Here is a 15,571-nt window from a genome sequence, read left to right on the forward strand (position 1 = left end):
TAAGATTGGAGTAGCATGGATTATGTTACCCTTGATCTCTAGACTATCCGTGGGCCCACCATTGATTGCTAATGCCCAAGAAATTAGTTAGATCCAATCAATCCTAACCATCCAATAAGTCGTCTTGAACGGAACAGTACCATAGAGAAAACCCACTTTTTGATTCGACCATTCACTTGCAGATTTTGTAAGATAATATATGCTTTAGTTGAGTCCACAGAATGGACGATCCAGATCAATGGTCGTCACATTTTCTACTATACGTTACTCATATGATTCACACCTGATCATTCCTCTCTCGAAACTTAAATTTCCGGGGTATATATAGTGTAGTCATTCCACCGGTTATGATCTCATGTATAAAAAAATGCAACTGTACATGGACACTGTCTGTGAAGAATATTATTGTGTGGATCATGGGCAGGCCCAACCCAGGCCCATCTGCAAACCTAACTAATATGAGAAAAGATATACATAGGACTCAATGTATAGGTCACATATCGTATCATTTATCTTTCAATAGACGCTTCAAGAGGCTAATGAAATTCAAGGGGGGCAAAATTTATTGTAATTTTTTTCTCCAAACAAATGAAAGCAATATTATAAAAATGGTAGGAGGATTTAATTGGTTTTGGAATGGAGGAGGATTTACTTGGGAAGGGGAAAAGATATTTTTTAGAAGGAAGGGATATAAAAATGGTAAAATTAAAATTTTAAACTCATTTTCTATCTTAGGGATGATTGGAAATGGGGGCGTATTTTTTTAAAAAGGGGGTAAGTATAAAAAAATATTAAAAAATAAAGGTATATTCTTTTTTTTCCCAAAAAATTAAGGGGGGCAGTTGTCCCCCTTCCCTTTCAAGTGCCATCGCCCCTGGACTAAGATGCTTGCCTTCTAGGTGACCTATTGACCATAGTCATCTCATAGGAAGGGTTAGCGGTGTCAACGGATCCGTCCATCAGAGTGTCTTTGAGGTCCTACTTACATTATAAAAAGTTAAATACTTAGAAGAGGGTGAGCGAAAGCATGAGCAATAGTGGCCACAGCGCAGTAGGTTAAGGGCTTAGGGTCAATAGTTAGAGAAGGATGAAAAGAGAGTCAGTCAATACTTGAGAGATCGAGATGAACAACAAAATACTAAAAATGGGAATGGTTCGAAAAAAATATATGCATCTAATGGGAATGGTTCACATTTTACATCTTAGAAATAAATATATGCATTTTTGTTGGGATGCAGAATTGATTTGGATCTAAAATCAATTCTACTAGTGCGAACTAAACATCCAATTTTCCCAAGAATTGGTTTTGGACAAAAAAATTGATTCTGAAACTAATTTCCATAGAGAGAACATCTAGAGATGTTTCTTCTTCCTTATGGAAAAAAGTGAGCATTTTTGTTGCTAATACTACCATCTGTTAGAGACAGTACACATTCAAATGGGCCATCAAACACATTGTTGTAGCTCTTCGGATTGATTGGCTCGGCGAGATGATCTTATCCTCGAGTTCAAATTCATTAATTAATGAGATGTCTCTAGGTTAATTACCATGTTAGAAAAAGATGTTTAGATAAGGTGGAAAGTGGTTCAATCTGCTCATGTGGTGGGCCCTATCAAAGTTAATTTTAATATAGGAAATTCTAGTTGGAAATTGATTTTGGGCCCTATTGTAGAAATGGGCTTTGATTAAAACAAATGTTTACAAACTTAAGCAGAATATAGGCATATAATATGCTGTCTTAGGTACCTTCCTACAAACACTAATTTTATATTATGCTTTGGTTGGGATGCGCCAGGCCCGTGCAGTAGTGCGAAGCATGGACGACGAGTAAGGGCCCCAATAGCAAGCTATTGTGGTGGGCCCTCTCCCCACAAAAAATTAGATTAATATCATGTGATCCAATGGACCACGTATCAGATATTAAACTGATAAGAACAGATACTACACTTGATCTTAGCCAAAAGGCCGAGAAAGGCATGATTTTACTCGTGGCCTTCACTAAGTTTTATAGGAAGGTCCTATCCTCCTATTTACCTCCCTATCCGATGTGGGACTAAAGAAGAGAGAAACCTAACAAATAAGCACAATTCCCCCAGAAGAAGAGTGTATGGAGAGGAAAATGATATTTTGGGTCCCCTCTTTTTACTTGGGACAGCCCCATCTAGTGAGAAAGAGTAGTCATGTTGTACATACACTAGAGGGAGCTGTCCCAAGCTTGGAAAACAGCAATAATATTTATTACTTTCTACAAAATTGAGAGCCCATTCAGCATCAAGAAAGCTGACGGATCCAAATAAGGGTGCAACTCGGGTTCACTTGGATCGGGTTTAGGCCATCCTTAATTAGACCAACCTGAGATAGCATTCCCTCAACTCTAACCTGACCCGACCCGACCCGAGCCTTGGGTCTAGCCGTCTAGGATGGCCAACCCTAACCCAACTCACCCCTAAATCTCTAAACCCTAGCTCAAGCCTTCTAACTTGTTTTTTTCCGGATTGGGTCGGGTTGAGTCAACTTGGGTTCAGATTAACTAGAGCCAAACGGAATCATACAAGTAAGAGTGTCAATTTTGGCTAGGGCTCGGAAGCTCGCTCGAGCTCGGCTCGAATCCTTAACGAGCCGAGCCGAGCCCGATTTAGGCCAGGCTCGGCTCGGCTCGTTAAAGCTCGTTAAGAATTTAATATATTTAAATATATATATTATATATTAATATATACACTAAAAGGGTTGTCCAGGAAGTGAAAGGGGGAGGCAAAATATGTCACTGCATTTTTGGAACCCCATTTGTTACTTGGACCACCTCCCATAGTGTAAAAAAAGTAGTCAAATTACACTAGATAGGGCTGTCCAGGGAAGATGAGGGGTGTGAACTTAATATAACCCGAGCTCGGTAAGGCTCGCGAGCCTGCTCGAGCCTGACCGAGCCGAGCTTTTGAGCTTAACGAGCCGAGCCGAGCTTGGCCAAGCTCGGCTCGGCTCGTTTACACCCCTACATACAAGAAAAAAAAAAAAAAAAAAAATGCCGCTAAGAAATCACAGTAAAATTAGAGGATAGAGGTCAGGTTCCCAAGGCCTCAACCCTAACCAAACCAAAATTAAACCGGATTGGCATTTTCTCGGGTTCTGGTTGAGCCCAAAACATGTTGCACCCCTACATCTAAAACCTATAAAAGGTTAAGAAATATAAAATAAAAATCACAAAGGAATCAATAAGTGGGATGCAGCCTCGTTATAATATAATGAGATTATTATTGAGATGGCCACTACGGCATAGTGGGCTCCACCTTTGGGTAAGGAAAATCCCCCCCTCAAGCAATACGAGAATACCCCAAACGAGGACCAAGAGGAAGGAGATTCTGACCTAGAAAGAATGGGGGTTGAAAGTCATTAAAAATCACAAAGGAATCAATAAGTGGGATGCAGCCTCGTTATAATATAATGAGATTATTATTGAGACGGCCACTACGGCATAGTGGGCTCCACCTTTGGGTAAGGAAAATCTCCCCCAAGCAATACGAGAATACCCCAAACGAGGACCAAGAGGAAGGAGATTCTGACCTAGAAAGAATGGGGGTTGAAAGTCTTTGGGGCAAGTAAGACTCACCAAGCCCACAAGAATGAAGCGTGGCAGAAGGTGAGTAGAAAGATCTAGAGAGTTAGGAAGTTGAGTTATAGAATGATATACGCACTTGACCATTAGTGGTTCTTGAGATTCTTTGTGTTTCCTCCTTTCCTTAGACATTGCTTCTAAGGATGGGTATAGTATTTGTTCTCTTGGTCCGTATCCCTATTCTTGTCATAGGGTTAGTGTTTTTTATGTTGATTGTAATATCTTTCTCACTCAAATAAACCGGTAGAGGTCCCCGCCAAAACCCCAGCTCACCTATCAAAAAGAATGTTTGAATAGAAGCACCAAACATACCGTGCAATCGCTTGTATCTGGGGGAATGTATGGCGATTATCAGTCATCAACATTTGGCGAACATTTGTTTTACTCTCCTTTCCAAATTACATGAACATGGTTGACTAGGTCGGCGTAATTGTTAGCAAAAATCATTTTCCGCCAAAAAAAAAAATTTGGTTTGCCGATTATTACTCCATCTAAAACATTTTCCTCAAAAAAATGAGCTTTTATGTTTTTTGAGGAAAATGTTTTAAACGTATTAAGCACTTTTTTTTTACTTTCTAATTCTACCCTCACTATAGTTTGTAAATGACAAAATTTTAAACGCATTGTTTTATGTTCACGATTTTTAATTAACCAATACCGTATTAAACTCGATTTTTTCCCTCCTACTATTTTTTTTTTCCGCAGAATCATGTTTTGCTATCTATGCTCGGGGTAGCATTTCCTACACCAGAATAGAGAGGGGTGAATTTTTTCTTTAAATTGACATTTATTACCAAAGATAGGTACAGAAAGGGAGAAGATGTCCCCATGGAGAACATATTCCTTGCCCACAGGCTACATCAGAAACAAATTTAAGGACAGAGGAAAAGAAATAGAAGTAGCGCAGTGCAACCCCAATCCCCTCACCATCAACAGAGGTTGAGACTATCATTGATTCCAACAACACCCCTTCCGTGGTGAGATGATCCGCCATTTCATTAGCCGATCGTCTCCGATGTTCGATTGTTGGGCCAATAATGCGGACTATATCTTTAATTTCTACTATATAACTTTTAATTATTACCAAATTTCGACCGAAATTTCGTGGGTCCGAAACCGAAATTTTAAACGATGGTGGTAAACTGGTAATACACTAGAGGGGCTGTCCCAGGTGAAAAAATGGGGAGGCGAATAAATCCAATTCGAAGCGTGTTTTGTTTGAATTTCATCCATAGAAAAGAAAATCAACAACCCTTCAAACAAATTCCAACTCTCAAGTCTCAACTGAACTAAGAATGGCTTCTCTTCTCTTTTCCACTCCTCACTCTATTACTTATTATCCACCTCTTCTTCTCTTTCACCTAAATCCCCCTCAAATTTCTCTTCTCCCTCTCAAATCCTCAAACAAAAAATCCCCCCAAATTAACAGATCTCTCCTCATCTCTTTCGCGCTCACGGAATCCGATTCTCCCAAATCTCTCCATCAAGACGAAAACCTAAACTTTCTCCAAGAACTTGCAGTTACTACACCTTCTCTTTTTCTAGGGTTAGGGTTAGGGTTTTTTCCTATTTCGTGTATCTAAAGCTTTGATTTTTTATTTGCAGGACAGTTTTGTTCTCCCTCCTGAATACTTCTCCCAGCTCCCTCGCGATCTTCGGCTCGATGTAAGATTGATTTTTTTTTTTCTATTTCATAATCGATTTGATTCGATCTAATTTGCTTTTTTGATTGAGATGATTTGATTCTATCTATTTGAAGCTGAATGATGCGGCTTTTGATCTTGCAAATGGCCCTGTTATCGAAGAGGTTTGTGCTTTTCACCTATCGTTTGGGAAAATTAGGGTTTGGATTTGCATTTGATAAATGAGTGATGGAAATGTCTCTGTCTATTTATGTTCCACGTGATTGATGTGGCAAGGTTTTAAATTTCAGTTTCGGTTTTAGTCATTAATAAACAGAAGCATTTCAATTTTGGTTGGAAATTTTAGTGGAAATCCTATGAAACGTATAGAAACATTCGTAAATTATATAATTTTATGATGAAGCTTTAGGAAATGTTAGGATAAACTCAAATACACACTTAGAAACCATCACATTGGCAAGACAACCATTCATAATCATTGAACAACATCGAACACTTAGGACTTGTTTATTTCAGATGGTGATAACCCACTGTTAGCCCCAAACTTATTATTGGACTCAAAATTATGTTTAATTTTGAGTCTAATAATCCGTTTGGACCTAACAATTGGTGGCCACAATCTGAAACGAACAGGGCCTTAGTGACATGCATGAAACACAGATACACACATAGAAAACATAGCATATGCAAGACAACCATGCATAATGGTTTTACAACATCAAACACCTGGTGACGTCTATTGTTGCGTATGTTTGATAATTCAGTACATACAGCATATCACATGTAATTTATGTAAATATTTATACATAGAACATACACCACATTTCACATGCAATTCATATAAGGGCGATGATTCCCCCGCCCCCTCCTCTCTTCTTCTTCTTCTTCAAAAAAAGGATAATGCGCCCCCCTTTTAAAGTGGGGCGTCAAAAAGCGCTAAAGTCAGCCCATAATTCACGTTAAAAGGGGGCGCATTATCCTATAGCGGGGCGAAAAAATCATCTCCCTTCATATAAATATAATTATGAAACCTAATACATTACAGTATACCACTAATATTTACAATTTCGGTTTCATTATGCATTTCGGTTTCGGTGGAGATGGAAATCGGTCGTTTCGTGTCGGTTACCGTGGAAATTTAAAACCGTGATTACCAGCTTTAATAGTCCAGAGACTACTAATTTCTGAATTTTTGTTAGTATGTTAATACAACATTAGATAAGTTGTGAGCTCTATGGTCTTCACAGTTTTGTTTTTGTCAAATCCATTCAAAAGCACATTTCGTATATCTAAGTTGTTATCCTTCAATGTTGTATGATGTTTTTTGGGTTGATGGAAACAAATCCTTTGAGTGTATCCTTAAGCGTTGGTAGAATATTAACTAGAACCCTATTATATTTTTCATATATGTAGCTTAATAAACATAATATTACATCTGGGGGTTGAACCTAGACCTCTTTTACTAGTAATTGGGAATTAGGGCATATGGGTCTTGACATGAACTCGGATTCTTGCTTTGGTGCTTACCCACAATATGATAAAAGGATATTTGATGAGAACACGGCATTAAGCTTAAATACATTCATTTTTGTTCTTATTGCGCTTAAGAAAGTAAAATGTAAAAAACAAAAAACAAATAAGATACGGAGGGATTGTGTGTATAGCTCAATGGTTGAGGGTTTTTATCTCAAACTTTGAGGTCATAGGTTCAATCCCAGCTTACCTACCAAAAAAAATGGAGGTATAAACAAACCGGAACCACCCTTGACCTCCATAGAAGTTACTTTTGATCTATTGTGTAGTTATTTATTCTGATTGTGCATTGGAAGAAAAGATAATGAATTAATGAGCTTATACATGCTTTAAATTATCATTTTCAGTGTGGTCCAGAGCTGGGTGAAATGCTCTTAAATCTATCTCGAGCATGGGAGCAAGCTGACACGTCGACTTCTATTAGTATAGCAAACAAGCTTCCCTTGCTGCAGGGCACCTTGACAAACAATGCTAAATCAGGAAAGAATTAATTCGAACGATACTGGTTTATGTTGTTATTTTCGTACATGAATATCTCTTTCCCTTTCTTCTGTTTTCAATTTTCTTGACTTGATGCAGCATTTGGTAAACGCTTGATATCTGCTGGAAGGCGATTTGAAGCCATGGGACAGTTTGGTCAAGGCGAGCTACTAAGGGTACTCTCAAGCAGCACTTAAATTTACAAATTTATCGTTCCTTGAATTTGTGGACTTGATACTGGGATTATTCACTTCTCCTTTCATGGAACTTGCTTCAAGACATTGTTGTCCTTGTTACTTTCGATAAGTAATTATTAGGGAAAAATAACTATGTGGTAAATTTTAGTCCTACAATAGCTTTTTTTTTTTGGGTCTAAATGTCAAACTTCTCTATATAGTGCGCACAGAAACATTTTTTAGGAATGATATTTCTTTAGGAAGTTCACTAAACAATACTGCTGATCACACTCCATGGCAATATGATTCAAAGCAACCTGTTAAAGTCTGATGATAGTTATCATTGAAGTGATGATAACACGCCATGGAAGTATTATTCCTTTTCAAAAAAATTGGTGTATTTTCCGGTCAGAATGTGTGGATCTAAGAAGTTGGTGATCCAAGTGTGCAAGGATAAAATTAAGGAATTTCTTGATGCGGTGGATAGGGTAAAACGCCATGGCCTCGAGGAAAGAGGTTGTGAATGTTGCTGAAGATGTGATTGCTGAAAACTATTTTGATGATACATCTGAGAATTGTTGTAATGCATGACACGACCATTGCCTCTTCGATGACCTCTTAATGATGAAGACCCTCATGCGTATAAGACTTCATAGCTATCAGTCGGAGATGAAGATGAGAATGCTCTTTATGTTGTCGTTTGGTAAAAGAAAAGATGCTTCATTTTGAAGCAGTGGGCAATTCTTAGAGGCCGTGGGAAAAGGAGACCACATCATCATGGAAGTCACAAGCATCCTGTTTCCAAGCTCGTTAGTAAATGTCAGAGCTTGCCCCTATCATCTAGAGGTTGTTGAGTAGCAGCGAACTGATTTAAAAAACCCTTCATCTTATAGAGATAATAAGTACTGAGTAATTCCTTTAGGGAAAATTTGCAACTCAAAGCGAAGAAAATAATCCCGGATCTGGACTGTTGAGCATACATGTTTTGAAGAGATATTAAAGCTATTTCCATCATCCTTATTCTATGATTTGGCCGACGCTTCGAATGTATTGCCGGCTCACTTGTCCTGCCGTGTCCGACACGACACGCGTGTCCACACGTGTCGACACTCCTTTGGACACTTTTACTTATATTGCTGGAAGTGTTAGACTTAATGTGGGTGTGTGGACATGTTTTTGTACCATGTCAAGTGTGACATTCAGTTTTTTGTTGAATACTATGTTTACCTCATTTTGGACAACTCGTATCCATGTCGAAACTGGACACAAGAATCCATATCCACAAATCATGATTACATATACTTCCTATTTTAGCCGTGTCCCCATTTCTAAAGTTTGAGGTTTTGCCGTGTCCGACACTCCGTGTCCGTGTCCGCAAATCATAGTCCTTATTGATTTGCATATATTTTGTATGTGTCATTGCTGAGCCATCCAGATGGCCTAAGAAACCTTAACAACAAGCTATTGGAAGGATCTGTTGTTTCCAAAGGAGGAATTCATCATTGAAGGATTTGATGGGACTAGTTGAGAGAGAATGTTGGTGGGTGTATGTGAGAAACGGAAGGAAAGAAAGTGGATAAAGGTTCCATTATATTTATAGAAAGAAAAGAAGATTTGGAAAGAAAGAATGAAACGAAGTTTGGTCCTATAATTTGAAGGGGAGAAGAAAGTAGTCGTAGGGTTTGAAGAATTAAGTGTTTTTCCGTTTTGGTCAAAATTTTGAGAGGTCTTGCGTAAGTTGTGAAATTAAAAATTGTTTACTAATGTGGGCCTTCATTTAGAAAAATGAGAACTATGAAATACTAATACGCATCTGTTTAAGTAAAAATGCTAACATGCACCGGTTAACGTTTTGGTCGCAATGTTGAGAGGTCTTGCGTAAGTTATGAAATTAAAAATTGTTTATTAATGTGAGCCTTCATTTAGAAAATGAGAACTATGAAATACTAATATACATCTGTTTAAGTAAAAATGCTAACATGCACCTAGTTTAACTGATGTATAAGTTAGTGCGGGCAAAGAAGGAAATAAGGAGGAATTTTGACTGGAGGAATTGAGAAGTGATTAAACTCAAAGGTTATGCAAGGTGAGGGATGGGATTTGAAAGGAAAGAAGTTGTACAGAGCCTACGGACAATAGAAGAGAGAAAACTAGGGTATGAAGGAGAAGTTGTAAAAACAATTGAGCTAGAAAACTAGGTATTGAAGATAGAAAAATTTTAGAGAGTGGGATTGCCACGAAGATTATTCCGAAGCAAGCGTGGAGGAACCCATTTGGTTGGCCATCATTGGGCCTAGTATACATAGCCTAGATCTCAATGTGTGGATACAGTTATTTTAAGTTATAATTGTTTACCAAAAGAAAAGGGGCTGTTTTGTTTGAGAAAACTCTATAATAAAAACACACATTAGTATAATTTAAATCAATTAAACATGGGATTTGCTAGGGACCATCGCAGAAAGACATTTCGCTGCTGGCTGTTCCATGTGAGAGCAACCACCTCAGATGAATCAAATGAATGAGACAAAATCTGCTGAAAAGTGAGCCTGTGTAGCTGCTCTCACATGCAACAGCCAGCCGCGAAATGCCTTTCTGCGATATACCTCAAATGAATGAGACAAAATCTGCTGAAAGTGAGCCTGTTTGGCTGCTCTCACATGGAACAGCCAGCCGCGAAATGTCTTTCTGCGATGGTCCCTAGAAAATCCCATTAAACATTATTCATGGTATTAGTTTGTGGACAAATTAAGTACTATTTCTACATACATAGCATTTACTCTCTATATATTTTACTAGTCAATAGACTAGGAATGGTATTGATACATTCTCCTTGCTCCAATCTTAACTTTTTGATATCATGGAAAATCTTTATGTAACAGTTGCTAAACCTTATCTGGACTCTAAACTGACAATGCATCGGATGATTATATTTTAGATTGCCAAAGCAATGGTTAAGACCGGAAAGGTACTATCTGCAAGTCCAGTAACTACAACCAATGAAAACCCCAAAACAGAAAATAGAATGCTGAAGGTACTTAGTGATATTGAATTGCTCATCAGAATTAATATTATTGCATGATCCATTTTCCCATTAGAAATTTAGTGGCGCCTAATGTCCCCAATTGCAGTTTGGAGAATTACAGGTAGAGTTGACACAAGAGAAGGCAAACATTGGAGCTGCTATTGCTTTTGTATTTGGGTAATTTCCGCCCTTTTAGGACTATGACTCTCTTTTTTTCTGTTTATGTGTATACTCTTAAAGACTGCTAATTTTCTGTGAAACTCAAATTCAAGAATTCTCTCATGGGAACTAAGTCAAGGCATCCAAAACATGCCAGAGAGGTCATTGCAGTCCTCAAATGGCAATTCATTGATACTAGCCGAGGTACACTTGCTAGTCCATTATGCAATGTTTAGTTAATTTGAAATACTAAACATGTCCATTATGCAATGTTTAGTTAATTTGAAATATTAAACTCCCCCAATTCCTGTTTTTATCTAATTTATTGATATAGAGGCTTGCTTCTGAATGCAGTCTCTAAGAGGAGCACTGCTTGCGATTTGTTATTCCTCTACAATCTTGTCTGCACTTTCTACAGTTGGGCTCATCTTTCTGGGTAGGCAACTGAGTTCTGAAGGTAAGTCCAAGGAGCAGTGAACTGTGGGGGGCATTTCACTCTACAAGTAAAAGAATGGTGATTCTTTAGGGGCACATGCCACACTTGCATGGGCATCGACTACCGAATTACCATTTCTGAACTTATGTTCAACAATCGGGCTCATGGACTTGAGAAGAGCTAGTGTTTCCTTCTGTAAATATAAGATGGACCACGGGCATGAGCCTTTCTTAGTGGTGAATTCCACCAATACCTTGCTATCAGACGCAATGATGAGGTTTTGTACATTAAAGGCCAAGCAAATGCAGTGATCGTCCCATAAAGCTCTAGCCTTGGACCATGTTTGTAGATTTGCTGTAATAGGAGAAAAAGGCAAAAATAACTGAAGCATTCTCATTCTTCACAACTCCTCTGTCCTTTAGGAGCTTTGATGTTCTGCAAATCTATTGCCATATTTGTTAGCATCTGGCAACAATTAGGTATTCAAAAAGCTATAAATATACTTTCATAGTTTCATTTTCAAACATTTATTTTTTGTCTATCAACAATTCTCTGTATTTTCTTATTTATAAAATTCTGGTTAGATTAGTTTCTCCATTGAGATTTCATATCACAATAGAATTTGATGTGGGTGTTTTAACCTTTTTCAAATTTTCATTCCAAAAAATCTGGGTCCCTGAGTTAGTCACAAATATGATCAGAAGACTTGAAAAACATCAGTTTGTGAAAAAATGGGGGCACTATTGAAAAATTACAAAGGAAGGTCAAAAACTGATTATCAAGTATAAAAAGGGGTTATCAAGTATGTAAATAGTGAAAACCTGACCAAAATGCCCCTAGGGGTTTTCAAGTCTAAAAAGGGGTTGTCAAGTCTAAAAGGGCTTATCAAGTAAGTAAACAAGGATTATCAAGTTCATAGAGACTTGATAACCCCATGTGAGACTCAATAACCCTGTTGAGAACATGATATCTCCGGGCGAGATTTGATAACCTTGTTTAGGTTAGAGTTGTTAAATCGTATTTAGACTTGTTAACTCCTTTGGATGATCCTATGGGGTGGATTTTTGTGGACACACTATCTAGGTAAGGACTTTTCAAATGAATGGTTTGGATCACCCAAAAAGTGTGGGCCCCTACTGGTTTTAGCCGACCGAGTAGATAAGCTTATCTACTCGACCGAGTACGCTCACTTTGTAAACCTTCTTTGGTAATCTAGGAAGAAGAATTTACTATTGAATGCTAATATGCTTTGCAAAAATAAACCAAATACAAAAGATTGCATAAACGTGAATGCACTGTATGAAGAACGTGCAATTGCACTCTCTGGGAGATAAAAACGTGGAAGATGTCTTTATTCCATATGCTCCATTGCATATATACATCAAGTAACCACTAGATAAAATCAACCTCTTTCAACCCAATCTACTAGATACCCAAAACAAATAAAACTCTTATCTAATAAAGCAACGTAGCTAATCCTAGATAATCAAAAACTCCTTGTAGCTATTGTAACCTACAAAATAAAAACTCTTATGAAAGAGTCGGTGGTGAATACTCGTTCACAATTCTCCCCCTCAACACCGACTCACCAAACTAACTACGAATCAAACCCGTTATGAATCAACTGCGTCGGCCCAACCCCTCCGACGCCGTGCACGAATCATTGATGACTCTAGCACTCCCCTTCAGCGTTAACTCTTCACAAGTCACGCTAGGTTCCTTTCGAGACGTCACAAACTTCTTGTAGCTTAACCCTTCGAAAACATCATGAAACTTCGCTATCTCACCGTACCACGCTCTCGGATCCTGCTTCAAACCATATAAAGCCTTCCGCAACTTGCACACGTATTGTCGATTCCTGGTACTTTCAAACTTCCTGGGTTGCTCCATGAAAATTTCTTGATCCAATTCACCACACAAGAATTCATTCTTGATGTTCATTTGCCACAACTTCCATCCTTTATAAGCCACCAATGCAATCAACACACGAATCGCTGTGATCTTTGCTACCGGACTAAATGTCTCATCAAAGTCAATCCCATGTTGTTGGGAAAAACCTCGTGCCACTAGCCTCGCCTTGTATCGATCAATCGAACCATCCACCTTTTGCTTCACCTTGAATACCCATCTACAAGAAATAGGCTTTACGTTCGGTGGAGGTGGGATAAGATCTCACGTTTCATTCTTCCTCAAGGCAGTGATCTCCTCGCCCATAGCGATTTGCCACTCCTTGATATCTTTTACCTCTTCAAAAGAAGTCGGCTCCTCCACCTTACGATTTTCTAAGACATTACAATCTACCGTAAGTGGCTCCTCCAACTCACGATCCTCTGAGACATTACACTCTTCCGTAAGTGTCTCTTGATCATCAACCAAATTTGTTTCACAATCATGACTCATCGCAACAGGAAATTCTGCAACATTCAGTGCAAAACAGACCTCCCCCTCAAAGTCATATTCCGTAGCAATCTCTTCCACTGCCACATCACAAGCAAAAGAAGCTTGCATATCCCAATCACCTTCGTCATCATCCTCCTTATCTTTGGATTTGACGATAAAATTCCTATCATCGGTCTCAATCTTAGCCCAACAATTTCTTCTAATATGACCAGGCTTCCCACATCCATAACAATAAAAAAACCCGTTTTTCTTGTGAATTTTCATTGTTATTAGTCCGATCATCTCTCTTATAGCCATCCCTTGGCTTCTTATTTTTCTGCCACTTCCGCTTGCTATTCACCGCAAGCGTTTGCTCACTTTCTTTCACAGGCAATCCGGCCATCTGCCTTGCCAACATCTCTTGATTAATCAAGAGATTCTCCAACTCCAGGAGAGACGGTTGCGTTGGCCTACCACAAATAGCAGTGATAAAACCGCTAAATTCAGGCCTCAAGCCGCGGATAATCATTCTCCGCATACGGCTTTCACTAATCTTAAGACTCCTCATCTAATTGAGATATCTCATTACACAAGTTTTTAGCTTTCATAAAATAATCAGAAACAGATAAATTACCTTGTGTTAATGAGCCGATCTTGTTCTCCAAAAACTGCAACCGTGCATCGTTCTCCCGTGAAAAGAGAGATGAGAGTGCCTCCCACGCTTCTTTCGGTAATATGCTCAATCAACTCCTTCTATATTGACGCCTTCAATACATACAACGTTTTTCCGGCACGGATCTTCCACTTCCGTAGCATATCCACTCCTCCCTCTACTGGTGTTTCAGTATCATTGCCATTCACTATCTCCCATAGATCCTGGCCTCGGAGATACGACTCCAAACACGATTTCCAATAGATGTAGTTGGTATTATTGAGCTTTTTCGATCCCTGCCAACATACAAACACTTTCCGCCATCTCTTCTTCCAACCTCGATATCACTTAGAAGCAACCAAAGAACAAACTGGTATTCCCACTTCGATATCCCCTCGACGCAAACCCAAGAACAAACTGGTATTCCGATCGAACACCTGCTTTGATACCACTTGTAAACCTTCTTTGGTTAATTTTTTGAAGAAACACACTATTGGAACTAACAAGAGAGAGAGATATGCTATGAGAATATGTGAGACACACAAGAGAAATTTGGAACCTCAACTCACTGTGCAAAAGAAAAAACGTGAAAACAGCACACTCTTCTATTATTCACGTTGAACCAATACTTATATACATAAGAAGTTTGAATAATAAAAGAACTCCAACTAGATGCAACTAGCTATCAAGGATAAAAACAAAACTACTCTAATAGTTATCCAACTACAACCGACTCAATTGTGTAAACCAAAAAGAAACCTAAAGAAAACCTCTCATAAGTCGGTGGTGACATGTGCGGGGTGTATACGTGCGGCCGTATATGTAATTATATACTTTTCCCTTTTTTCATTTTCTTATATACAAATCTAAGCTTTTAAATCTATCGGCTGAAAAGTCTATCAGTATAAACGTATAAAACTCTAGCTATACACACAAAAATCCAACGTTTTAATCTATTTGGCGTAAAAATTTAACTTTTTAATCCTACTTATGTCAAAATCATTAGGACAAATTTGTCATTATTGTTAAAGTATAAAAGATAAATAACACCTTTCTCCAACAGCTTAAGCTTTTGGAGAAGTTGGTAAGTTAACATGGTATCAGAGCCAAAGGTCTTGAGTTCAAACCTCCCAGATAGCAAAATTCCACATGCGATAGTCGACCCAAAGTGGGACCACATGTGCCACGTGTTTGCCGAGTGGGCCACACGTGCGGGAAAGTGTTAAAGTATAAAAGATAAATAACACCTTTCTCCAACAGCTAAAGCTTTTGGAGAAGTTGGTAAGTTAACAATTATATAGGACAATAAATGGGCTTTTATAGTTTTTCGATAGACAGGGAGTTATTTAAGAATGTCATGCCATAAGTTGCTAAATTAGGTGTTATATATGAATTAGTCATACAATAGGTGTCGAAATGTAAAAACTCCAGTGTGAATCATGAAAATGAGCTTCGTTACATTTCCATGATAAACCTCATT

At 38.4% G+C, this 15,571-nt stretch overlaps 1 protein-coding gene and 1 non-coding gene across 2 annotated transcripts; one reads left to right on the forward strand and one right to left on the reverse strand.

The window, feature by feature from the left end:
- Window positions 1-1,782: 1,782 nt before the first annotated feature.
- Window positions 1,783-1,979, reverse strand: LOC143891493 (U2 spliceosomal RNA). The gene has a single exon (XR_013255374.1). It is a non-coding gene; the product is annotated as a U2 spliceosomal RNA (small nuclear RNA).
- A 2,866-nt stretch (window positions 1,980-4,845) lies between these two features.
- Window positions 4,846-11,584, forward strand: LOC143890181 (uncharacterized). Its single transcript, XM_077394756.1, has 9 exons — window positions 4,846-5,131; window positions 5,217-5,276; window positions 5,371-5,418; window positions 7,135-7,264; window positions 7,364-7,443; window positions 10,379-10,474; window positions 10,572-10,642; window positions 10,738-10,828; window positions 10,979-11,584. The coding sequence occupies exons 1-9, from the start codon at window positions 4,907-4,909 to the stop codon at window positions 11,099-11,101; spliced, it is 924 nt and encodes a 307-aa protein (XP_077250871.1). The 5' UTR covers window positions 4,846-4,906; the 3' UTR covers window positions 11,102-11,584.
- The last annotated feature ends 3,987 nt before the right edge of the window (window positions 11,585-15,571 follow it).

The sequence above is a fragment of the Tasmannia lanceolata genome, unplaced genomic scaffold (assembly GCF_043159265.1).
Source record: "Tasmannia lanceolata isolate RefF3 unplaced genomic scaffold, GAP_Taslan_0.1 ptg000013l, whole genome shotgun sequence".
NCBI lineage: Eukaryota > Viridiplantae > Streptophyta > Magnoliopsida > Canellales > Winteraceae > Tasmannia > Tasmannia lanceolata.